Raw genomic sequence first — 27,479 nt, forward strand, 5'->3', positions numbered from 1 at the left:
AGCCCGGGAAGTTTGGGATAATGTTCTCTCAGAAATCTTCTCTCTCCTCTTTTTGGCCAAGTAACCCAGTGAGGCAAATGCATATTTCCTGAAGAACCCGAGCAAAAAGGTCAGGCCTCCGCTGCAAATGGAAGGTGAAAGGTGATAAGGGCCAGAATGAGATAGCCCAGAATGGGTGACATTACCCAAAACATGCACCTAAAGCTGTAGACATCGGGGAGCCAAGGGCAAGGGAATGGAAGGCCATTGAGAGACATGAGCTCAAGAGTTTTGTGGGGGGTTGGAGGGAAGGGAAGGCTTTAGTGGTGAGGTGCTGTGGTTGACAGGCCAAGACTTAAACAAGCGGTCGGGGGTTAATAGCTGACCATCAATAACACTACAGGAGGAACCTGCTGATCAGAACAAGCTTAACAGGGTGATTCAGCTGGCTAGGCTGAGCTCTCTGTAAATGTGCATCATCCCTGCAGATGGTTTTTAAAAGCTCCAGCAACTCTCTTTACTAGGAGAGGTAGCATAAAGCAAGATTGCAACAAGTAAACTTCCAAAGACCCAGAAGTGAACATGTGGTATCTACTTCTTAGCCATTAAAACTCAAGGTGATACAAAACCCAGTCTGGCGGTAGGTGGAGGGGGAATTATGAGCTCTATATGTATATGACCTTACCTCTCACAGACAAACTTGCAGAGTAAAGCCCCAGCTTCAGCTTTTGGAGCCTTAGGGCTGCAGAGCATGAGCCAGGCCGCTGCCTCAATTGCCCGTTGACCACGTTGCAAAGCCTCAATTGGCCAGTGGATGGTGAGCAGCTGTGCAGCCGCCTCCCTCACCTGGGAAGTAATTAGGACACGCCACTCAGACCGACAAAGCTCATTTATGAAGAAACTCTTGAGAACCTACAACCTCATGGCACCATCAACCTTGAAGGCTGACACGACGGTCATAGTTGACATACCTACGAGATTAAGTACCATGCATCAAAGCAAAATAGTAAATTAGAACGGCACTCGGAAGAGCACATACCTCCTCACCAGGCTGAACAGTTTACATTTTCTATCCCACTGTTCAGCCGGATCTGGATCCAGACCTAAATCAAAATTGAATCGGCTTGTTCTCGTCACCGAACAAACTCATCCATCAAATGTTGAAATACCGTGATATATATTGTTTTTGGCCAAATCTCTGAATGGTCAAGAATGTTAAAAAAAAAAATTAAAAACTCTCATATCCAGATCCGGATTAGGATCTTCATCAAAGTTGAACCAATTCTTCCTTGTCGCACAACCAACCAAGTTTAGTCCAAATCCGTTCACAACGTTTTGAGATATCATGCTCACAGGTAAAGACATGGGTGAAAACAACCTCCATCCACCTTTGGTGGCATCCACCAAATAATGCTGGCAAAAGGGATGCCCGTTTAACACAGAACTTGGTGGATCCGTTGCTTAGGTGACAAGCAGAAGCTGATTAGGTTTTGGTTAAGATCCGGATGCAGATCCGGCCTATCAGTGGGATACAAAACATAAAATGTTCAGCCTGGTGGAGGTGTGCGTTTTACCGAGTGGTGTTCTAGATGTAAATGTAACATGCTTCTACTTTTCACCACCAGACTCAGCACTATTACTTGGACGATTGTTGGACAACATCACGAGGGCAGAACAAGGCAAAACACAGAAATACCATGCAAAAGGCAAGGAGTAAGTAACACCACTAGCCAACAGGTTCAGACAAGAAAGACAAGGCACGGGCTACGGCAGCGCACCGGAGTATGGAGTGGCAGCTTTCACAAACGCTGATGTCATTTTGCCAGGAAGTTTGAATCTATGGATGTGCGGAAGTTTGGATTTTGAAGTATTTTGTATTTTGTAATTTCAGATTTGAGAGTTTTCACTGTACAGTACAAGCACAATCTCCACCATCATAGCGTGAAAAACATCCATTACTATTCCATCATGTTAAGGTCAAAAGACCATCAATAGCTGAATGAAGAGATGCAGAAGGAATAGCATGAGCAGTAGAATGCTGCTGCTTCCAACTACTTCTTTGTTTAACAGGTTGGGTTTGGGTTAACAGGTTAAGGGTCTTGGCCCATGTGTCACCCGAACTGCTTGGTCAGGCCCAACATTCGACTCGAGCTAACTTGGACAGGAATTTGTAATTTGGTCTGAGTGCCGGTAATAACTCGCCTACTCTATTGTCCAGCAACGAGAACTAGCAGACGGAACAACCGGCTTAACATTCAGCCAATGTCCCGCATCCTTTACAATGCAACATCACACATGTACAGCACCAACCCGACAGTTTATAGCCAGGTCGGGAATCAAATACAAACTAGACAGCACAGAGAGAGTGCACTACCTCTGGACAATCCTGTCAGACAAGCAGCGACATGCAATTTAGAAGGACAAAAAGACACGATGCGAGCACATGCATTTCCTCCACAACAATAAACCAGAACGGCACTCGGTAGAGCGCATACCTCCGCCAGGCTGAACAGTTTACGTTTTGTATCCCACTGATCGACCGTATCTGGATTCGGAACTGAACCATAATCTAATCATATTGACCGTGTCACATACCCAACCTCTTCACCAAATTTCATTCAAATCCGTCCATAGGTTTTTGAGATATCCTGCTCACAAACAAACAGACAGACAGACAGACAGACAGACAGGGGTGAAAACATAACCTCTGCCCACCTTCGGTGGCAGAGGTAATGAGGTTAAGCGAACCAACCAGGACAATAAACACCTGCGGTAAAACAAAGCAAAAAGGAAAACAGCATATTACAACAACTAACCTCATCCGTTCCATCCTGCATACAGAATAGCAGTGCGCCGACACTCCGCGTGGAAAAAAAATCCCAGTATCCATTGCTCCATGCCCACTTCAACAGCATTTTGACATCGTCTGTTCATACCACAATTGTGTGTGCAATTAGAAAAGGCCCAACAATGATTGTTTGTATTTTTTCCCTCACTTTTTCGCAGGCTGTTGTCCGGCAGAAAAAGGTTATCGGATGTCTGGAGGAATCAACAAACTAAAGACTCCATTAGTAACTATTATCCTTCAAGCAAACCCATAGTCGAGTATTTTTAGGATGAAATGCTTGTGTATCGAGTTATATTGCATTATTTATTTGCGGGCCTGATGATCGAGTGGGCAAAGTCTTGTTTCATTATCCATGCTGGGGTGGGTTTGACTCCCAAGGCCGCTCAGAGCTTTGCAATGCAATGGCAACCATTCCAGCATTGGATCTCAGCCACGGAAATGTTCGCATCTTGTGAATGCCCCGACGCTCGATCATTAGCATAGGATCAATCCACCCACCACCACCACCTTATTCTTCTTCTTCCTCTTCTTCTTCTTCTTCTTCCGCATGCAATACATGGCAGTGGGTAGCATAATTTACTGGGAGTGCAACCGTACCACTGATGCAGTGCCCACTGTAGGTTAGAGCATCAATTTGGAATTTGCCCAGGGTGCCGGCGATAGCTTACCACCACCATTAAATGTGTTGGTCAAGAAAACATAACATCAAAAGTTAATTATGCAAAAAAAAATTAAAACAAGGACAATCCAAGGTGTCTTAGCTATTAGAAGTTATCAAGGTAGCGAATGAGGAGTATGGCACCAGCAAAACAAAGGACCATTCGTGCACATACCGGGTGGTGTGCCCTTTTTTCGGTTGGGTATTCGAGTGGGGCTCAGAGTCTCGAGCAATGCAGAAAGCAGGAGCATGGCCATGCGAAGACGCTGGTAAGAGGCATCGGGTGTGAGCGAATCGACACAAAGTGTCCACAAAGAATCCACCCAGGCTGCAGAACAAAGTGTATAAAATGTGTTCTGTGCACGAGGTTACAATCCTACATTCTGTATATCAAAGACAAGAGAAACAATTCGTATCAAGTGTCTGCATTTTAGTAAAAATATATAATTGGGATAAATGCATCATTGCATATGGAACCCATATAAGTCGTATATCGTTTATAGAAGCGACCCATGAACAGCCTCGGATGCTATTGCAGCAGTGACGGCAAAAGTTTAAAACAGGAATAGGAATCCTGTAGTACAAGAAACCAAAGTGGCCCCAATTGTGAGTTCCATCGAGCCTGCTATCTGTCGAAGCTACCAACCCGATGGCATGTGTGGTACACGCATGCAGCATGAACGTGGGTGATTGAAGCACAAGCAAATGTGTCACGGACATATGGAGCAATGATCACCTGCTCATCATATTCGAGGGTTCTCGAGTAGAGTGGTTTGACATGAAAACTAATTTGCTTGTTTCTGGGAAATCCTAATTCAATGAATTCATTAAATAATGTTAAACGCAAAAACAAAAATTGTTGGAGATAATTAATTTTAAAAAAAACTCCCCAAAACAGGCACGTCATTAAAATAAGAGATAGTTTGACAATTTCATCAAGCTGGCTTTTTTTGTTGCAATTACCTTTCCTAGTGGCATTAACACACATCGGTCAACATGCGGCCTCAAAATTAAACAAAATGTCCAACAACGCTTTCCCTTCCAGCCTCCTCTGGCAAGGTTGTACCCTGCCGCTCGCTCAACGCTACGCATTACATCTCCCAAGGGTTAACCCTGCAGTCAGTGGCCCTAATCAGGTTAGCACGGTCCTGCAACTAATTGCACTCACGGTTTCCTCCCAGGATGAGTGATAACCGCAGCCGGAGTGACTGTGCTGGGTTCGCAAGGGAAGTGACGGGGGAATTTAAAGCCGACATGAAAAAAAATTCGGTGTTTGGCTAACCCTGGGACCTGGCGATTTCTCGCACCTAGATCTACGTCGGTTCGATTTCAGGTTCTTGCATCAATTTTGCAAGTTGATTGTCACATTCAACAACAGAAGAATTTGCATGGGACAGGGGGGGAAGATGGGAGAGAGGATTTGGAGTGGAACTATATTCCTGCAGTTAAATCACAAATGCCAATTTTTTGGGTTCTATTGAACATTTTGGAAAAGATAATAGGTTATTCTTTATTGGTGAGACAGTGAAAACTGTAAATCCAACTGTGCAAAACTGCTTTGTTAATACTTGCTGGACAAAGGAATCGCAGATGATTTCACAAGAGGCCATCTCTATTTATGAAGAAAACAAAATTGGTGGAAGTTTTGGAGGAGCTTGCCTGATGGACACCCAGCACAGAGTCGGTTGTAGGCCTTCTGTAAAGTCTATCGATTGAAAAAGAGGTGCTGATATCGCATTGTGGCAACAAGTGAACCAATAAAATATTAAAGCAGTAAAAATGATTTCTTACAGAATACTTGAGCCAATGATTTGTGGCGTATAATGGGAAAATGCAATGACGTTTTGTAGGTTTTCGGGTGTGGAGCTGTAAAGTTGAACATCGTCGCCACCATACGACTGCAAATACGTCTTCTACAGGGAATAGATGTGAAAATATCCTTATCATGGCTTGAAGGTTTGTCGGCTGGCACAGATTTAAAGACGTATAACCCTCAAAACAATTATTGGAATGTTGACGCACCTGTGCTGCTCTTCAGTTCTTTATCCCAGTGAGCCTCAGTGCATAGATGTCTCGCCATTTTCTTGCTAACCGTCCTCAACAAACACAGGCTGTTGTCTCGGACTCTGGTGAAGGCTCTTCGCACCGACGTCTGGATTCTCTGCCGGAACGGTGCCGAGCCACGAGAGAGGTTACGTCGAAGGAAGATGTAGAATATGCCCCGTGCAGAAGAGGCCAACGGCCTGGATGAGAGCAACTCGAAGGCCGATGCGCGGATATCATCGTCCGAGTGAGCAAGGCCAAGGAGCATGCGGGTGTCAATATTTTTATCACTCTGCGATGCAGGCAGGACTGAAGCAGCAACCGTCATCTACAATACAGCAACAGGCATTTTAAGGCCATTTTCCCTGCTAGAGCGGGGGTTAGCCTTGCAGGCCCCATGATAATCTTCTCCATTTTGCCCTATATTCTGCATCTCCCCTTGTTAACCCCCTTGCCCGCATTTCTTCTTCGACCATCTTTAGCCAAGTCCTTCTCGGTCTTCCCCGTCCTCTACTTCCTTCTACATTCATTTCCATCACTCTTCTCAACCAGTCACTTTCATCCTTCCTCAACACATGACCAAACCATCTCAACCTGTTTCTCTTCACAGCATCCATCACAGGCTCTATTCCCATCATCTTTCGCAATTCATCATTTGTCTTCCTCTCTCTCTCTCTCAACGATACTCCACACATCCACCGAACCATTCGCATTTCCACCCTTTCCAGCCTTCGTTGCTGCTCTACGTTCATTACCCATGTTTCGCTCCCATAAATCATAACACTTCTCACACATGCAGCATACACCTTTCCCTTCAGCTTCAACGACACTCCCCTCCCCCCCCCCCCCCCCCAAAAAAAATCTACAATACACAATTTTTAAAAATCATAAACGGAAGCCTCGACGTTGATATTGATTCTTATGTGCCCAAATTATTATAATAGATAAACCATTCTTAATGTGCTGGAAATATTTTTTTCATTATTACCTCCGCCAATGAAGGTGGATGGATGAAGGTCAATGAAGGTGAATATTCATTCATTCATTCAATGAAGGTGGATGGAGGTTACGTTTTTACCCCTGTCTGTTTGTTTGTCTGTGAGCATGATATCTTAAAGAGTTGTGGACGGATTTAGATGAAACTTGGTGGACTAGTTGGGTGTGTGGCAAGATCCAATTGATTCAATTTCGGTGAAGATCCTAATTTGGATCGGGATGTGAGAATTTTTTAATTTTTTAAAGTGATACTTCACAATTGAGAGATTGGGCCAAAAGCGATATGCAGCCGCATTGAGAGAGGCAGCCTCAATGAGAGATATGCAGATATCTCATTGATATCTCATTCTCATTGAGAGATATGCAGCCTTGCTCCCTCATTGAGAGACATTTCAAAAAGTTGTGGACGAGTTATGACCAAATTTGGTGGATCGGTTGGGTAGGTGACAATAACAAGCTGATTAGATATTGGTTCAGGTCCGAACCCTGCTCCGGCCTATCACTGGGATAGGACACGGCAACTGTTCAGTCTGGTGGAGGTATGTGCTCTACCGAGTGCCGTTCTAGTCTTGATGATGCGTTTAAAAAAATATTTTCAGATGACTTACAATATATGTCCAAACAAAAACATAAGCATAATAACAATGTACATTTTGCCAAAAGTGCGACATTGCAGTTGGTGTAATCGTTTCCAAATTCTCATGTTGGCTGGTGTTGTGCAAACGTACCAGATTTAACCACGCCTGCAAAAACTTGGGTCCAGAAAAGCATTCACTCATTGGTGCCAATGCCTCTGGGAAAACCTGAAACATGTCGTTTGGACATTAAAGATTTACAGAGAGATTGATAAGTACACGAATAAAGCAAAATACGGACAGATTTGTGAAGTATTGTATAAACACGTCGGCTTTTGGGATTACATTGCTTGGATGGCTACCGAGTTGCTGAAGGGGAAAGGGGAGTTCATTCCTGGTTAAGGCTTAGAAAAATAGGGTACAAAGTGCTAGCACAAGTCAGGAGCGATGCATTTTTATTTTTAACAAAATACCGGTAACACTTTGGAGTGACAGAGAACCTGATGGTGAGGAAAAGTGTGGAAACGATCCAGCACCATTTTATCGAGTCATGATGGGTGAAGATTAAAATCAGAAGCAAAATAAAACCATCAATATTACATTATTACAAATTCTGACAGCTGAGTCATGAATGTACTGTGAAGTTGGCCTTCACTTCTCACAAACAAATAAGTGCTGAAACAAATTAATCAACAAATAATTAATAATCAAAACCAAACCAATTTGTAGGACAATGCAAGCGATAAAACAAACATGGGAGCAAGGAGGGGTAGGGGGTAATTATCTTCCAGGCATCGCCAACAAGAATCTCAGTTTGTTTCACTCTAAGCATTTCCCCGAAGGTGTAAAAATTGACTTGGCATCAGCTGCTCCCAATGGCCGACTCCCTGCTGGGAATGCAGACCTGTGTTGTGCCCGCACCTATGTACGCCACCTCCGATTATGCAGCTCGCTTCTTCTACCAACGCTCAAGCCGACTTGCGCACAGCTGCACAAGGCAGGTCGGTCAAATGCCGAGGGACAGAGAAGGATCCAGCTGCAGAAGCTTAATCTCACCAGTGTGCTCAAACTAAGCAACAAGTTATTTTTCTCCCATTGGTTTCCATCCCCAATACCGCAACTCATCTCCTTTACTTATGCAAACTTGCAAAATACAAGGGATATCAGTCGACTCCAAAAAGGTGGCCTTAACATCTTTAAGGTGCTTAAATGTGCAGGAGATTGAGCACCATGTGCCGACCGAATGAAGCACTGACAAAATGGGCGAGCTCATCGGTCAAATAAGTCTCAACATTCCCTGACAAAAATACCTTGGATGATGTAAATTTCAAAGAAAACTCAAAACAATCAAGGAATACAATCGTTTCACAAACACGTTAAAATAAAATGAAAATCAAACTTGTATTGTGTATGTAAGTTGCAGCTACCCACAATGCAGTTGGTTGAGTTTTCAACCACATTGTAAAAATGTTCAGATACCAAAAAGTCAACAATAAGAAAGCAGGAGGGGGATGGGGTGAGTGGGGAGGAGGAATAAACAAAGGGGAAAAAATTGAGAGAAGGAATGTGGAGGAAGGAAAAAAGGGAAAGAAAATTGGGAGAAGGTGCAGAGGGATAGGGTCAAACATTCCGACATTTTGTTTAAAATGCAAGCTAATGGACAATCAGCAAATCACAAACGGCTAACAATTCACCTTTAGAGTGTGTGGTAGCAAGTCTTGGGATGTTTTCAGCTGCAGTTGAATAATCGCAGCGCTGAGCCCTGAGGTTACCATTTCCAGCCAATAGGTTGTCCACAGACGAGTAAGCCTTTCTCCAAGTTCTCGCTCTTCTTGCTGAGCTTTCACCGTAATTGCACAGCTTTCTGAGTCCTGAAAAGGACCCATCTCATGCTGAAATACTCTCAGTGAGCTTTGGGAGTTCTGTCCACTCTGCATGTTGAGGCAAGAGTCTGTTCGTGTAATCGATTCAGGTGACACCAAATCGTCTGGCTGTGCATCGCTCCACTCCCGCCTTTGTTGCAGCAGAAGGACCTTATAAAGATCAGCTGCAGCTGGCGCCAAATAATTGGTAGCCAAACAACTCAAGATCTGTTGTGGAAGGTTCTTGAAAGTATCCATAACCTGGAGAAGAGGGTGTTATAATTTCTAGGGAAGCATATCTCATCTGATCATTTATGAAATAAAGACATCTCTTGGCCACTTATGCAATATGACAGGTACAAGCAGCGGAACAAAAATGCAAACACCTTGGCAAATAAGGAACACCAAGCAACATCTGCTACACAGGTGTCGCCCATGTGATAAGTAAGCAAATAACATCCCAGCATGCTTAGGGTCATGTATAAGAATGCTGCACAGGCCTGGTTGCCTATAATTATCGCTAGCATGGCTGAAAGAGGAGACCCCCAAGGCCCCAATTTACAGAGCACGTGTGGTTGCCCAATGGTTTGAGGAGCATGACACTGTTATCCATAAGCTCTGGCCTTTTCAGTCACCAGATCTGAACCCAATCGAGCATTTATGGGATATTCTGGAATGATGCATGAGACAGCGTTTTCCACCTCCATCAACCAGGTGTGAATTGATTGGCATTCTCATGGAAGAATGGAGCTGCATCCATCCTGCAGATTTCCAGATGCTGGTGGACTCTATGCCAGGGCACATACAGGCCATACTGGCCATACATGGTGACTCTACTCCCTATTAAAGTGACTTTATATTGGTGTTTCCATTTTTATTTTTTTCCCCACTATCTGTATATCAAATTCCGAACAACAATTTTTAACCCAACAGAATTTGGATAGGTAAAAACTGGAATTAGGTTTAGTATTGTTATCAATTTTGGGGAAGAGTGATATATAGATCAGGTAGATCTGTGTAGGTATCATGCTCTGATTATTGTGATAGGGAACCCCAGATGTAATAAGTTTGTTTAAGCGGTTTGTTCACATAAGTGTATCTTTGTGATCATACAAGGATGATCCTTGTGCTAACTAGAGTAGGAATTATGCTAATTCCCCTGTTTGTGAGACCTGTGTTCTAGCCTTTGTCCCGTATGGCAACGCACTAGACAGGTAGAATAGTTGGGCCCATTAGCACACACACTAATTAAATTCCCCCCACAGTAAAACTCACCGGAAGCCAGTTCGGAGAATTGCTGATGGAACCGCAGCCAGCTACATCACCAACTGTTATAGCAACACGCATAGCACAGGCAGGCCAGGAGCCACGCCCAGAAGGACTCGCTATTGGGCAGGAGTCGACCAACCAAAGGCTAGAGTAAGGAAGGACTGGTGATTGGCCAGGGGTGGGGCAAGAAGCTTCCCGTGGATTGGTGGAGGGAAAGCTGAAAGGGAAGCAGAGGACTGATTGGCAGGGCACGCCGATGATGACGAAGGGTGGCCTGCGGGCATTGGTGGAGAGCTGGACAATGTAGCGGTGGCCTGCGGGGGTTGGAGGAGAAGTGCCGGTGACGTCACGAGCTGACATTATAAGTTTGAGGAGACCAACATTTTCTCTCTTCCCCTTATCGTTTGGACCACCATCTCGTTTTGGATCCCTTCGTGCCTGGACCTCTTCCCTCTTCTGCCTCGTGATTTCTCTCCCTCGACATCTTGCTCCTCTCGCCACCTTTGCCCTCGACCTCTTGCTCCTGGTGCCTGTGTACGAGTGCTGTGGCGTGAGACGGACCGTACAGCAAGGCCTGTTTTCGCGCTAAGGTCGGGTGGTTTTCCCGCCAACCTGAGCCGCATCGAGACTGCGCACTTGGGGCTTGACGATCTCTAACACACCTCCGCTGGTTGAGATAAGCACACACACACACACACACACACACACACACACACACACACACACACACACACACACACACACACACACACACACACACACACACACACACACGACCCCTTCATTTTTTATATATTCTCCCTTGTGTGTTTTAGACATCTGGTGTGGGAGCGCTCCGTTTTAGAAACATTAGTTAGTAATCGGTGCGTTTTCTTGTTCCCGGCATTCCGTTGTAAATAAACCCTTACATTATTTTCCCCTGTATATTCTAAACCCGTTCCCGCTTGAGTTAATTTCCGCAGGATTGAAGGCTGCCGCACGGGACCGTCAGCTAAAAGCTGCCAGCTTCTTCTTCTTCCTCTCTTCCTCCCGTGCTTGTAAAGTGAAATCCATATTTGAACTGTACGCCTTTGGAGTTAAAGCTGGTTTTGGCTATCCGTGATTTGCCCAGTATTAACCAAGGGGGAGTCACACGACAGTATCTTCCACCCTGCAAAGAAGCATCCGCCTCTCACAGGACCTTTTTGTTGAGAAGGTCTTAGCTGACTGTGTCTGAGCATGGTGGATGTTGGATTGTACCTGCTTTGTGAAAGCTCATCAAAGCTAAGATTCCCCTACCAGGTCACTCTGTCTTTCTGTTATTGATGCATCCTGTGTTTCTACCTCTGCCACTGAAAGTGGACGGAAGTTATACTGTTTATTCACCCTTGTTTGGCTGTTTGTTTGTTTGTCTGAGTGTCTGTGAGCATGATATTTCAAAATGTTATGGATGGCTTCGGACGAAACTTGTTGGAAAGGTTGGGTGGGTGACAAGGACGAATTGATTCGATTTTGGTGAATATCTGGCCTATCTGGTTGCGTAAAATTGGCCTATCAGTGGGATACAAAACATAGGGTGTTCAGTCTGGTGGAGATATGCACTCTGGGGAGTTTTTTTTGGGTGGGGGGTGTGGGGGGGGGGGGGGGGGGTTGGTCGGGTTTTTTTCCCGATCATTTCTGTGTGTGAATCTGGATGTCTGTCGGGGCCATAACTTTTACCTTTTGAGCCATTTTCATCAAATTTTCAACAATGCTTTACTATGAGAATATACACAACAACAACAACATGCATTTTAAAGGCCATTTTCCCTGCTAGAGCGGAGAATATGGAGAAGACAAATTAATAATGACTCCACTCTCTGCCGCTCCATTCCTCTTCCCTCAGATCGGCAGTCTGCAGCCTCCTCACTCTCTGAAGACCTGGACAAAATCACAGACTGGTCAAACATGTGGAACATGTCTTTCAATCCTGACAAATCTCACACTCTTACTATGTCTCTCCGAAAAGATCGACTGGACAACCCTCCCATCTACTTTCTCAACAATCCTCTCCAAGAAGTTCTGTCGCTCAAGCTTTTGGGTCTCACCATCTGCCATGATCTTTCTTGGGAAAACCACATTTCCAAGCTGGCCTCCAAAGCCAGTCGCCGACTGGGCATCCTCCGTCGTGCGAAGTCCTTCCTAGGCACACCTGAGCTCCTCACCACATACAAGGCTTTCATCCACAGCTCAATGGAATACTGTTCTCCCCTATGGGCTGGTGCTCCTGCCTCACACCTGGCTCGGCTTCACGCTGTTGAATCCAAAGCTTTCAGAATCATTGGAATCTCCCGCGATGAAGCTATCTCTGAGGGCCTTTCACTCACTCACCGCAGGCAGGTAGGTGGTCTTTCTGTCTTCTACCGACTCCTCTCCGGCCTTGCTCCCCCAGCTCTCTCTGTGCTCTGTCCCCCAAATATTCCTACAGGTCGCACAAGATCTGCCAGCCACCCTCTGATGGTTAAACTGCCGAAATCTCGGCTCTCTGCTCACCTTCACTCTTTCATTCCTCTTTTCTCCCGCCTCTGGAACAAACTCCCACACTCACTTCAATCACACTCCTCCCTCCAGGTCTTCAAAACAGCTGTTCACCACCATCTCTTATCTTCCCCCATCCAAAACCTTGATCTTTTCTACCCCCACTAATTCACCCCAGATCCACCTTGTTTGAAATTCCAACTTCTTTCCTGGAAGTCTTGGCAGTGTCCATATGTTTTATACCTCTCCCACCCCCCCCCCCCCCTTCCCATGCCTTCCCCCCAAAGCCCTCTCCCTCCCACAGTTCTCTCGATGTCTCCATGTCTCTCGGTCCCTGCTCTCAAATGTTGTGTTTGTGTCCTTCCCCCTCTCTCCCCATCTTGTCTACCGCTCCCGATGTTATTTGTTTTGTGTGTCTGTTTGTCTTTCTGTGTGATTAATGTTCGCTCTTTCACGAGCCTCGATCTTGTATACAAAAAAAAAAAAAAAAAAAAAAAAAAATCTGGTTTGGTCAAAATTTAATCAAAAGGTCAAAGGTCAATGTCACATATCAATTTCAGTCCAATTGACCTGAATTTTTTTAATTTGCATATTATTCACTCAATTGGTTCAACAATGGAAAAAAAAGAAAGCAGATTTTTTTTTTTTTTTTAAAGATCATAAGGTCAAACAAAGGTCGAGGTTGCATAAAATTGTCACTTTTCATCCGATTGACCTGAAATTTTAAGCATTTGCCTAATAGGTCACTCAATTGGTTAAAAAATCAAAAGCTAGAAGCTGATTGTTTTGGTTTCTTTAGATCATAAAATCAAAGGTCAAGGTTGCTTGAACATCGATACGTCAGCGACACAATATGACCCAGCGACACAATATAGCTGCTGCATGTGGAGGCGTATGTACCCCTGCTGGCCCACCTTAGCTGATCATAGAGGTTGAAGGGCCGAAACGGGATGATGCTGAGGACCTTAACTGAGGACCAGGTCAGTGAGGCACACTTGTGACCAGGTGTGTTTTGAAATTACATATACAGTGTGTACATATATATATATATATATATATATATATATATATATATATATATATATATATATATATATATATATATATATATATATATATATATATATATATACATATACATATATATATATATATATATACATATATATATATATATATATATACAGTATATACATATATATATATATACATATATATATATATACATATATATATATATACATATATATTGTTGCGAATATGGAATTTGGCCTCCATATCCGCTTGTAAATATTCCCCTATTTTCTCCAATACTCCCCAACTTTCCCCAATCCCCCATTCCCTAGTCCCATTGCATGTAAATAACAATCAGTAGAGCCGACCTTCCCCTTATTCCCCCATTAAATGTCGTGCCCAGGTCCACCGCACCACACGTAGACAACTTTCGGACATCTTGCTAGTTATTCCTAATCTATGTCAGTTAAGGCCTCGTTTCCATTAATTATGACTCTTCGTTGCACCAGAATGTGATTATATGGCACCAGTAGTGAGTTTAGGACCTTTCCCATACCTCCTCCCATCTTCTTCCCCGTCTACAACAACAGAGGGGCACGGCGCTGCGCGGGGGGAAGTGTGCGTCCTCCCACCGGCTCGGTTCGCCGCCATCGACAATGCGCTCCAGACGATGCGCTCCAGACCATGCGCTCCACGGGGTTACCACGAAGGGGCTCCTTGTCAGCTCCTCGTCAAGGGCGGAGCCTGGTAAACCCCCCGCACGCACCCAATGAGAAGCAACGTGCCGATTCCACGAGGCGGAGCTAACGAGCCGAGGGCGTGTCACTCCCCGCCGGATATACGCGGCCACGCGCCGGATGTGACGAGAGATGCGCCCCCCAGCTGGAGAAAGAACGTTGCCTACGACCGCTGAGAGGAAGAGAACCCGCCTGTGAAAGAACGTTACCACCTCGAGCGCTGTGCAACCTTCCGCATCTCTGGACCGGACCGGGTCGACCCTGTCCTTGAGCCAAGAGTGCACCTTGAGCCATCGATACCCGCTGTCCTTTTCATCAACCCCCGTGTGAGTCAGCCTTGTCCCGTTTGCCTGTCGTCTGTTGGGGAATAATATAAGATTGTGTCTAAGTGCTTGTCTTTCTATGTTGTACCTCTCGTCCCTGTAATCTGACCTTCCGCACGAATATAATCTCCTCCGGAGGTCTTGAGAACCGTATCCCTGGTGTCTGTCATTATAATTCAGCCGTGTGTCTTCTTTTTCCTTATTGAGCCAGCGTGGCGCGGCTTCGTCAACGTTCGAGTACAATCGGGTAATTTGTGCGGACACGACGGCCATTCCGCTCGGCCCACCTTAACATCAAAGTCGTGTCTGTAACAATTGGTTGTCAGGAGTTGGATTCGAACCTGGGACTAAATTTATTTAGCCCAAATTTTGGACACCAATTGTGTTAGTACAGTAACAATTGGTGTCGAGGAGTGAGATTCGGACCCGGGACTAAATTAGTTAGGCCCAAATTTTGGGAGGGAAAATCGAGCCGGAGCGCGTACGGCGCTCGACCAAATCGATCCGGAGCGCGGTCCCGCGGTTACTGCGCTCGACGAAATTATAACAGCAAAATTTGGATTGGTGTTACGAAACTCGAATTTTGAAAGTCGCGCTATGGCGGATCAAGACGGCTGGGGTCCGGTAGGGGAGAGTGAAGCAGGGTCGGTCCAGGACCAAATTGAGGGACGCGAGGAGAGCGAAGCAGTGAGGGCGGCAGGTTCGCAAAATAGCGCCGTCACGCACGAAGTAGCGGGCGCGCAAAATGGCGCGCTCGCTCACGTGGTTGAAGGGTCCCAAAATAGCGGCGCCGCGGAGGGCGAGCCTGCGGTGGCGGCTGGGGACGCTGGGCAAACCGGGTTTGACCTCAGATTATTCTTGACCCAACTGAATGCAAAAATGGATAGGATGGAGGGCCAAATGGGGGTAATGAGGGACGAAGCGAGGGGTACCAGTGAGGGATTAGACAATAATTTTAAGGGATTAGACAATAATTTTAAGGGATTAGACATGAAATTTGGGAAATTAGACGATAGATTAGGGGAAATACAGGAGGGGTTAACGGGGGTAGAAAACAGAATGGCCGCTCAAGAGAATCAAATGGAAGGGATGCAAAAAGGGTTAGAGGGGTTAGAAAATACCATGGAAGGCAAATTGAGGGACATGAGGGACCAAGCGGAAAGGGAAGTTAACCAAATGGGGCAGCAGATAGAGGGGGTCAGAATGGGGGTAGAAACCAAACTGGATGCTCACAGGGAGGAAATGGAGCAGATGAGGGTGGCATCTGGGCAGGAGATGCAAGTGATGGGAGAGGAGATCAGAAGAGGAGTGAGTGAGGAGGTCGGAGGAGTGCGCGAGGAGGTGAGGCACTGTGAGGAGCACATGGAGAAGGAGGTGAGAAAGGGGACTGTAAAGTTACAAGGGGGCATAGAGGACCTGACGCAGGAGGTGGAGCAGCTGACGGTGGGACAGACGGAGTTAGTGGAGCAGGTTCAAAGGAACACTGCGGTATTAGGAGGTTTAAAGGCGACACAGAAAGAACTAAAAGATGACTTGGTAGCGACGAAGAGGGAATGTCAGATGGTACGTGAGGGACTGACAACGAGGTTGGACGAGGTGATAGAGGTAATGGAGACGAAGGACCGGCAGGTGAGGACGCACATGGAAACGGTCAAGGTAGCCTTGGAGGACGAGCTTGAGGAGACGTACCGGGGAATAAAAGAGGTGAGGCACAAATTAGAAGAAGTGGAAGAAGGGGTGAGCGAAATTAAGAAGCGACGGAGAGGGGATAACAAAGAGATAAAAGAGGAGATAAAAGAATTGGTCCAAAGTCTGTGTTTGGATCGTGATGTGCTCGTTAACCGGATGAGGGATTCGCAGGTGATGGAGGAGAAGCGAAGAGGAAGAGGACCCGGTGTAAGTGGTGACCAATATGGTCGTGCGTATGATGCGCCAGGTGATTTAAGAGGCTTGGGGGTCGAGATAGACCCGGGTGTTCGTGAGAGGCCGTTGGTGAAGTGTGCGACAGGTCTGGTGTGCGAAAATGGAGGTGTGCAAGAAAGTCCGACTCTGGGGTGTGTGAGGAAAAAGTGCGTGCCAAGGAATGAGTGTGCTGGCGAGAGTGAGTCGGTCGTAGCGCGTGTGCGAGGGAGCACGTGGAAGCGCGGGGTGGTGAGTGTTACAGAGGGTGTGACGGGAGAGTGTGCGCAAGAGTGTGCGCGAGAAAGGTGTGTGACGGACAGGTGCATGAGGAAAGAGTGCGCTGTCAGAAGTAAGGAAGAGTGTCCACCTGTGGTGAGTGTTACAGAGGGTGTAACGGGAGAGTGTGCGCGAGAAAGGTGTGTGACGGACAGGTGCATGAGGAAAGAGTGCGCTGTCAGAAGTAAGGAAGAGTGTCCACCTGTGGTGAGTGTTACAGAGGGTGTAACGGGAGAGTGTGCGCGAGAAAGGTGTGTGACGGACAGGTGCATGGGGAAAGAGTGCGCTGTCAAGAGTAAGGGTGAGTGCGCTGTCAAGAGTGGAGGTGAGAGTAGTTTGAGTGGCACGGAGCGTGAGTTGGTTGTGACAGGTGAGCGAGGATGTACACCTGGGATGGAAGGATGCACACCTGGAATGGGAGAGCGTGGTTGGGAATGCACGCTGGAATTGGTAGTGAGGCACGTGGTTGGGTGTGCGAATGAGAGCACACCTGTGATTGTCACAGAGGAGGTGACCGAGGAGGGGGTGCGAAGAGGTGTATTGGTGAGGTGTGCTACGAACGAATGTGTGCCAAAGTGTTCGGTGGTCAGGTGTGTGACCAAGGCTGTGAGTGGAATGGGTGTACCTGGGTGTGTAAGGAAAGGTACGAGGAGCATGGGCACGGCTGGATGTGTGAGCAAGGAACGGGCTGCGGGGTGTAAGCGTCCAGGTGAAGCATCGACGTTAGACGGGGTAGAGTTTAGAACGACTTATAGCCGAATCAGGCCCTCGGTGCGTGCCGGGCTTCGCGTGCCGCGAGAACCAGCGGGGATCCGAACCACGGCGGTTTCGAAAGAACCGCCGTGCGCGATCCACGCTGGGCCTCGCGTGGAACGGCCGCGTCCGGGCTCCACTAGGCGGAGCGGGCAGCTCGATAGGAAGGGTCGTCATGGCGACCACTTTCTATTGAGACGTGCCGGCAGGTCGAGATCGGGACATTGGATGGCTCCACGCCGAAGTGGTGCGTGGGATCTCGGCCCGGGTAAGCCCCCGTCCCTGCCCCGAATGCGGGACGTATCCAGCCGCTGGCACAAAACGACCCGCATTCATTGCTCGGCTGTACGAAGCCGGGCTGTAGATGTGAATTGGCGCACCGAGAGGATGTAATAAGTAGACGGGTAATGGTGATAGTGATAGTAGTGATTTGATACAAAATTTAGAAAAGTGAATAGAATTGGCAGTAAATAGAAAATTTTTGAATTGTTGGATTTGGACGAGCGAAATTGGTAGTGAGAGACCCCCGATGTGGTGGGATGGCAAATCCACCATCCTTTCCCATGGGGGGGCAAAGTAGCAATAGCTTATGGGGTGTATGGCAGTGAAAACTAGCCCGGGTGGGTTAGGATATTGTGTGTAGGGATCTAGAGAAGATGACCTTAGGTAACGTTAAGTTTAGTTAGTGACTGATACCTGTAGTGGGGACGCAGGTAGATTAGTGTGGATGATAATGACGTGGGAGCGCAATAGTTTAAAGGGACGACTGGGAAGCGCAAAGTTCAGAAGGGAGTAGTTAGCTGAGATGATGCCGTGTGTGTGTGAGAATTGAACAGGTGTGATTGCACAGGTGTGCAATTGGACAGGTGTGTGGAGCAGTGTATGAGTAGTGAGTGTGTGGATCAGCGCGAATGCGCTTGGGGAGAGAAGGGTGCAGGTGGCACCAGGTGTGAGAGCACAGGTGTGCAAGTACAGGTGTGTGGAGAGAGTTGGAGTAAGTGGTACGGAGTGGTGTGCATGGTGCAAAGCTGTGGATGGGGGAAGAGTGGACCCCTTTCACGAGTACCCGGGGTGGGTAGTGTAAGTGTTAGGTAGAGGGTATAGGTAAATTGTGGTTGAATATTGGCATTTGTGGTGCGGTTGCAGAATGGTATTGTGAATGGGTGCATTAGTGTTGTGGAAATGGCTGGGCGTGTAGCCTGTTAGTGTGTGTAGTTGGTTGGGCACTCCACCACTGTGAGGATGTCGGCCAGGTGAGGCCGCAGGTGGGCTCTGGGAGCCGGTAGAGTTGTGGATGGGGCCCGAGGATCCGGAGGACGGACCCGGGTAGCCCAGTGCCAGAGAGGGCACCGAGTGGGGAGAGTGCCAGAGGGCCTTCCCCAGGTAGTTAGGTTAGGGTAAGGAGCAGGTAAGCTCGGAGGCAACCGCAGTGGTGGAGGTGTGCAGGTGGGTAGACCCACTGGGAGAGGTACACGCCGCAGCCCAGAAATTGTGCGAGGGCACCGGGAGATGAATCGGGGGAGTGAGACCCCAAATTGAAAAGCACCACAGTTTGGCCAATGGGAATTGGTTTGTAGAACCCATAGTGTAAGAGGGCCAATGGTTTGGCCGGAGAAAGACCCCGGGTAGTGTAAAGTTGTTAAAGTCATTTAGGAAATAGTTAGGATTGAAGAACCTGTCGCACCATACGCAGCCACTTACCTGTGGTGATGATGATGACTCCACACCTGTGTTTTCTTTGTTTTGTTGCAGGAGATGAATCGCTGTGTGGATTTGTGAGACGCATCACGACGTGGATGAGACATTGGGGTGATTCCATCTCTCCCTCCCTAGGAGGGACTGATGATGAATTGGTAATGGCAAATTTTGATGTGCAGTTGGAGATGGCAAATTTTGATGAGAGTTGAAAATGGCAAATTTGATTGGTTAGGAGGGAGAGAAGACGAATTTGGTTTATGGGAGGAACGGGGAAGACAGTAGGGATGTTTGTTGATTTGTAAAGTAGATGTTTATGGGTAGTGTTGTGTTTTGTGGATACAGTAAGGGGTAAGGGAGGGGCCATGTAGGTTACCTGGTGGGGGGGGGGGCGTACGATAGGAACGTACCTGTCTCACCTGGTTCCCATGTGCCCCCAGTGTGCATCACCTTACATTGCGTGCACTTTTGCGCCCTTACCACCTTACTCACTTGTCTGCTTCTTTTGTCTCCCACCCCCGAGGATCTGGCTTTGGGGTAGAGAGAGAGGAGAGAGAGGTGCTGGCTGCGCAGTTGTGGGCCTGCACTTTCGCTGTTTGCTGCCGGGATCGATACACCATATGGACCGCAATGTTTGTGGCCACCCACAATGGACCGCAGTTCGTTTGCGGCCAAGGACCACCCGGGGATGGACCTATGGGTCAACGTGGCACCTATGCCATACAGGTGAACCACTTTTAGTTAACACCAAGTGCACCACAAGAAGAGCAAGAGACACCTGCAGGGTTAGGGGTTGTCGAATTTATTTTTATTCCAATGAACAATGGTGACTGCACCGATTGGTGGTGGGGTGGTGCTTTTGATGCTCGGAAAGGGTGCTCTGCACGTTATTAAAGGCCGTCGGCCACAGAGCACTCGTGGGTTGGTGTATCGATGCTGGCAAGCGCGCTCTCTCTATGCATAACATCTGCATGTGTTCCTCCAAAAACAGGTCCTGGATCGTAGTGTAGATATCAGCGTAATCTTGTAAATAATGCTCCCTACCGGCTGTATGTTTAGTTTGAGAATTCTTTCCGGATTCGGTTATCCTGTGGGTGTGTTTCTGTGAGGAGAAGGGTGCAACGTCGCAGGGGGACATATTTACTCATTCGTGAATATCTGTAAAACTGTCGCACTCAGGGTAGAGTTAATAGTAGAGGGAACTACATTGCGTGCCACACTAAAGTAGGTAAAAATTTATCGGGTCGGGACGCCCCGAGGGTAGAGAAGGGTGCAATGTTGCGAATATGGAATTTGGCCTCCATATCCGCTTGTAAATATTCCCCTATTTTCTCCAATACTCCCCAACTTTCCCCAATCCCCCATTCCCTAGTCCCATTGCATGTAAATAACAATCAGTAGAGCCGACCTTCCCCTTATTCCCCCATTAAATGTCGTGCCCAGGTCCACCGCACCACACGTAGACAACTTTCGGACATCTTGCTAGTTATTCCTAATCTATGTCAGTTAAGGCCTCGTTTCCATTAATTATGACTCTTCGTTGCACCAGAATGTGATTATATGGCACCAGTAGTGAGTTTAGGACCTTTCCCATACCTCCTCCCATCTTCTTCCCCGTCTACAACAACAGAGGGGCACGGCGCTGCGCGGGGGGAAGTGTGCGTCCTCCCACCGGCTCGGTTCGCCGCCATCGACAATGCGCTCCAGACGATGCGCTCCAGACCATGCGCTCCACGGGGTTACCACGAAGGGGCTCCTTGTCAGCTCCTCGTCAAGGGCGGAGCCTGGTAAACCCCCCGCACGCACCCAATGAGAAGCAACGTGCCGATTCCACGAGGCGGAGCTAACGAGCCGAGGGCGTGTCACTCCCCGCCGGATATACGCGGCCACGCGCCGGATGTGACGAGAGATGCGCCCCCCAGCTGGAGAAAGAACGTTGCCTACGACCGCTGAGAGGAAGAGAACCCGCCTGTGAAAGAACGTTACCACCTCGAGCGCTGTGCAACCTTCCGCATCTCTGGACCGGACCGGGTCGACCCTGTCCTTGAGCCAAGAGTGCACCTTGAGCCATCGATACCCGCTGTCCTTTTCATCAACCCCCGTGTGAGTCAGCCTTGTCCCGTTTGCCTGTCGTCTGTTGGGGAATAATATAAGATTGTGTCTAAGTGCTTGTCTTTCTATGTTGTACCTCTCGTCCCTGTAATCTGACCTTCCGCACGAATATAATCTCCTCCGGAGGTCTTGAGAACCGTATCCCTGGTGTCTGTCATTATAATTCAGCCGTGTGTCTTCTTTTTCCTTATTGAGCCAGCGTGGCGCGGCTTCGTCAACGTTCGAGTACAATCGGGTAATTTGTGCGGACACGACGGCCATTCCGCTCGGCCCACCTTAACATCAAAGTCGTGTCTGTAACAATATATATACATATATATATATACATACATATATATACATACATATATATACATACATATATATACATATATATACATATATATACTATATATATATATATATATATATATATATATATATATATATATATATATATATATATATATATAGTTACGTTTGTGGGGGGTAGATAATGAAATACCTTAGTTCAGGGAGAATGGTATCGAGTAGTGTGCTCTGAATGTTGCAAAGAAGAACAAAATCTTCCTGTAACCAAGTAGGCCCGGATGTCGCATTGGTGTATATTTGTCCATGCGAGGGGTGGAGCTATGCGAATTAGTTAGGATATAAGGGTAGATCCCCTGTGTGCAGTCGCCTCTGTATTTTTTTTTCCCCTTCATTCCTTATGACACTTACAACACCAGCCATTCAATCAGCACCTTCAATAAATAACATAATCGCCGACGATGCCCAAGCCTCACTAACAACACCGAGTCGAATCTTCTCGATGGGTGCCAAGGGTGGTCGTGAGGCCATGCCCTGAAGAACGATTGGGTAAAGAACGATGGGGTGAGCGGGTGGCGCTCGTTCATTGGTGAGAGTGTAAGGTCAGAAAGAACATTCTAGCGCCAGGAGTAAAAAGGCAAAGCAACGCCATTTTCGTGCTCTTCTGCACTGGCTTTCATGGCGAGCAGTCACATTTATACTCCCGCTCTTCTGCGCTGGCTTTCATGATGAGCAGTCACAGTTATACTCCCTTTCTTCTGTGTTGGCTTTCATGACGAGCAGTCACAGTTAAACTCGCTCTCTTATCCTGGGTTTGAGACAAGCAGTCGATTTGCATTCCATGTCTCTCTTTTGTTCGGGACTTGGCGATCGCGTTCGCGCGCTCTCCCGGTGCAGGGCTTCAAGCGAGCAGATGGATATTTTCTGCTCGTTGGTGCTGGCTTCGTGACGGCTGCGCTTCGTGCTGGGTGCAAAACAGTGGAGCTTTGTGAAGCGTGGAATGGCGGAGGAGAGATTTATGGCTGCCTCACGCAGGCTGCTGGCGGTGGTGCGAGTTCACGCAATTGTGCATTTCCCGCGCAGAGACACGGGGACCCGTTCGACGACCGCCAGGGTTCGAGGGCCGCTGGAGGAGACCAGAGCTGAGTATCAGCTAACACGACACACCACATTTTTACTTTCATTTATTTCTCCCTGTGTCTGTATACGAGTCTGTATGGAGACGTCTCAATATAGGATTTATTATTTCTTTCTTTTTCAATATAGGTATGGAGACCTCAGCATTCTTTTTTTATTGTATTGCATTCTTTTTATGAAATCATCATTTGTGCATTTTTAATCCCTTGCGGTCTGTCCTGTGTATTTGTTGGTGGTTCGGAAAACCCTAGTCGCGTCCGGCCGTACAGGTAAGGACCTCGCTGCCCTCCACTACAGCCCACCCCCACCCCACACGTGTTAAAGAGATAACACTGTCATAGTTTGGGTATACACCTTGAAGGTAAAGCTTGGTCGGCCATCCGTCACCCTGCAGTGTTCACTGCAGGGTAGACATGTGACAATATATGTACATATATATACATAGACATATAAATAAACATATATATATATATAAATATATATATGTATATTGTTACGGCCCGCGGTTAAGGTGTTGTGTTTGCCGAGCGGATGGCCCCGCGGTCGTACAGTTACCCCGATTAGCCCGATTCCCGAACGTTGGCCGGATCGCGCCACAGATATTCAATTTGGAAACCTCTAAAGCGACCGAATGTAAAGAGGAAGAAGAAGACGTACAGAAGAGTAACGGGATTTATTATTTACACACACAAGCAAAAGGAGCAGTCAAAGTTATATACAGGGAACATGGAAAAAGCAGGTGACACAGTGAAAATACTAGCTTATACAAACTTAATTAAATACCCAGGACAGAACAAACAGAACAAACTCACCTACACAAGAAGGATGGAATGGCAGGAATGATTGCTGGAAGGAGGAATGGGAAGGTTCAGCTGGGGCAGATGGTTCGGGCTTGATCCCGCACGGGACGTCGGCTGGACCTCGACGGCCACCGATGCCACCGCTATCTGGTTCCCGCGGGGTAACGGGTTGAAGCTGCCTGGTGGAGTCAACGCTGCTTGTGAAGCCAAAGCTGCTTCTCTGGCTCACCTCAGGACGCGTCTGCCGTCTCTGGCGCAACTGCTTGTAATTGACCTTGAACCTTCTCTCTCTTCAAAGCTCATCTGGATCTTCTTTCGCAGTACCTTGCGCGCGCGCTTTTATAACGCCTCCGGCGATCAAGCCGCCGGCCTTCAGGACACGCCCATTGGTGTGCTCACCTCGGCCCTGGTTGGTCACGCGACCCTCTTGCTCCGCCCTTGATGACGACGGGCGGGCACGCCTTTCTTCCCCGACCCGAGCACATGTTCAATGGTGGTTTTGGAGGGGATGTAATATTGGCAATCGAGGCTTGGCCATGACGAAAGGGGAAATGGAGGTTTTGGGAATGGGAATGAAGAATGAAGGGAATCTATCTTATTTCACTTGGTGCAATGGAGTGTCATTTTAATGGAAGACAACGCCTTAACCTAATACACAGAATAAGGAAATAAACTACTGAACAGGGATATTATAGTGTCCTTCAATGTATGCTTTATGGAATTAACTACCGGAACGCCCTTTGACCTTTATACACACTGGAGCAAGGAGGGCTCAGACTAAAACAATAATTCACAACCATTTACGATACAATACAACACAATCAAAAAAATACAATCCTCATATCCGCAACACTGCACCCTCCTCCTCTTAGGCACGTCCCGGGCCTATAACTTTAATTTAGTGCGACACGTAGGTGTAGTTCCCTCTACATTTAACCTGACCCTGAGTGCGACAGTTTTAAAACATAAATAAATATGTCCCGCTGCTCCATTGCACCCTACCTAACAGACTCACGCCCACAGCTAACCGAATTGCGGAATGGTCTTCAAACTATACATTGACGGTGGGGAGCATTATTTACAATTGATGCTACTTTATTTACAAAACGCAACCCAGGACCTGTGATTGTTCTTTCTGGGGGGGAGACAGTCTGCTCTGCATCGACGCACCATGAAAGCACCAAAACGCACCAACACACCCTCAAGCACCAATCAGTGCACAGTCATCATTGTTCATCAATAAAAATAAAAACAACAACCCCTAACCCTGCAGGTGGTCTCTTGCTCTTCGGCTCCCTCTGCTGGCTATTACTCTCTTCCTGATGTTGTCATCTTCCTTTGCTGGCGGCCTATTTGCACTATTAAAATGCACCCAACGTGTCCATTTTTATTTATTTTATTTATGGCCCACAGGGCCGACAAGTGTGGTTCACCTGTGGGGCATCGGTGCCCTGTGATCGAGGTCCGCCAGCAAGATTTCGGGCCTTCATGGCCGGTTCCAGCAGAGGGGCCATGCCCCAACCCATGGGGTCCATAAGTGGTGCTCGGCCACAGACATGTGGTCCATAATGTGGTGCATCGATGCAGACAGCTGGTTCTGGGAGTTCCGGGCGCACAATGGCGGACTCACGCACGCTCCCCTCGGTGCCCAGTGGCGCACAGGTCCTCATGTGGGAGACAAGGGGGGGAGAGACAGATGAGCGAGGGGTAAGGTCACAAGGGTACACATCAAACAAGGCAATGCAAGGCGAAATGCGTACGGAGAGCGAAGTGAGAAAAGCTCGTCCCTTCCGTACGTCACCCCCCCTGTCACCTACTCTACCCTTGCCCTTACCCCATATTTACAAAAATCTACACATTTACAAATTCGTCACTAATTTCACGTCTACCCCATATTTACCCTCCACCAAATTCGTCTCCACAATCCCTCTATCCAAAATTTGCCATCACCCAATTCATCATCAATCCTCATAAGGAGGAAGAGATGGAACATCAAGCACAATGTCACACCCACGTCATGATGCGTCTCACAATCCAAACATTTGCATCAAAAATAATAAAACATGGCATGGTGTGGAGGTACGTCATCCCAGGTGAGTGGAGGTAGATGGTGCGAGGAGACTTTTTTTTTTCTTTTTTTTTTGTATACTGAATCGAGGCTCATGAAAGAGCTAACATTTACTTCACAAACAAATCAACCAGACAAACAAAACACACAAAAAGAGGGAGTGGAAAACAAGATGGGGAGAGAAGGGGAAGCACACAAACACAACATTTGAGAGCAGGGAGATGTGTGGAAGGGAGAGGGCTTGGGGGGAGGAGGCGTGGGAAGGGGGGGGGGGTGGAGGGAGAAGTATAAAACACAAGGACACCAAGGACTTCCAGGACAGAAGTTGGTATTTCAAAAAAGTGGAATTGGGGTGAAATTAGCAGGGGTAGAAAAGATCAAGGTTTTGGATGTGGGAAGATAAGAGATGGTGGTGAACAGCAGTTTTAAAGACCTGGAGGGTGGAGTGGGATTGAAGAGAGTGAGGGAGTTTGTTCCAGAGGCGGGAGAAGAGAGGAATGAAGGAGTGAAGGTGAGCAGAGAGTCTTGATTTTGGCAGTTTGGCCATAAGAGGGTTGCAGGCAGATCTTGTGCGACCTGTAGGAATACTTGCGGGACAGAGCCCAGAGAGAGCTGGGGGGGCAAGGCCAGAGAGGAGTCGGTAGAAGATGGAAAGACCACCAACCTGCCTGCGGTGAGTGAGTGAGAGGCCCTTGGAGATTAGCTTCATCGCGGGAGATTCCAATGATTCTGAATGCTTTGGTTTCAACAGCGTGAAGACGAGCTAGGTGTGAGGCAGGAGCACCAGCCCAGAGGGGAGAGCAGTATTCCATTGAGCTGCGGATGAAAGCCTTGTATGTGGTGAGGAGCTCAGGTGTGCCAAGGAAGGACTTTGCACGACGGAGGATGCCCAGTCGGCGACTGGCTTTGGAGGCCAGATTTGAAATGTGGTTTTCCCAGGAAAGATCATGGCAGATAGTGAGACCCAAAAGCTTGAGTGACAGAACTTCTTGGAGAGGATTATTCAGAAAGTGGATGGGAGGGTTGTCCAGTCGGTCTTTTCGGAGAGACATCGTAAGAGTGTGAGATTTGTCAGGATTGAAAGACATGTTCCACTTGTTTGCTCAGTCTGTGATTTTGTCCAGGTCTGCAGAGAGTGAGGAGGCAGCAGACTGCCGATCTGAGGGATGAAGAATGGAGCGACAGAGAGTAGAGTCATCAGCAAAGAGATACAGAGGATTTTCAAGAGAGTCAGAGAGATCATTGATGAAGACCAGAAAAAGCACAGGGCCCAGAACACTGCCTTGTGGAACCCCAGCCTGAACAGGAAGAGGAGATGAGAGAAACCCATTCAGGGCCACACGTTGACTACGACTAGAGAGGAAGTCCACCAGCCATGTGTGGAGATTTCCATGGATACCAAAAGAGGAGAGTTTGGTGAGCAGAGCGGGGTGCCAGACCGTATCGAAGGCACGTGATATGTCAAGGGAGACTGCTCTAATTTCCTGTTTGGCATTGAGGACCTCCATCCATTGTTGAGAAAGCAGAAGCAGCATGTCCAGAGTAGAGTGTCCAGGTCTGAAACCAAATTGATGATCAGAGATCAAGCCATTTGAGAAGAGGAAAGATTTCATATCTGAAGCAATGATGGATTCCATGACTTTGCTGA

The 27,479-nt window shown here is 47.4% G+C and overlaps 3 protein-coding genes across 3 annotated transcripts in view; 2 read left to right on the forward strand and 1 right to left on the reverse strand.

Annotated features, from left to right (window-relative positions):
• Positions 1-27,479, forward strand: part of DTD1 (D-aminoacyl-tRNA deacylase 1) — a 903,613-nt gene that overhangs the window by 204,686 nt on the left and 671,448 nt on the right. The window lies entirely within an intron of this gene.
• THADA (THADA armadillo repeat containing) overlaps positions 1-27,479 on the reverse strand; it is a 259,593-nt gene that overhangs the window by 130,488 nt on the left and 101,626 nt on the right. Inside the window, exons 12-17 of the mRNA XM_078779098.1 lie at positions 8,794-9,222; positions 7,253-7,327; positions 5,508-5,856; positions 3,661-3,813; positions 2,796-2,905; positions 665-825 (exon numbers count right to left, since the gene is read on the reverse strand). Of these exons, the coding sequence (XP_078635224.1) occupies positions 665-825; positions 2,796-2,905; positions 3,661-3,813; positions 5,508-5,856; positions 7,253-7,327; positions 8,794-9,222 (1,277 nt within the window). The remainder of the gene's footprint in view (positions 1-664; positions 826-2,795; positions 2,906-3,660; positions 3,814-5,507; positions 5,857-7,252; positions 7,328-8,793; positions 9,223-27,479) is intronic.
• The window catches only part of BTBD7 (BTB domain containing 7), a 643,025-nt gene that overhangs the window by 4,571 nt on the left and 610,975 nt on the right, over positions 1-27,479 (forward strand). The window lies entirely within an intron of this gene.

The sequence above is a fragment of the Myxine glutinosa genome, chromosome 5, assembly GCF_964187855.1.
Source record: "Myxine glutinosa chromosome 5, kmMyxGlut1.1, whole genome shotgun sequence".
NCBI classification, from domain to species: Eukaryota; Metazoa; Chordata; class Myxini; order Myxiniformes; family Myxinidae; genus Myxine; species Myxine glutinosa.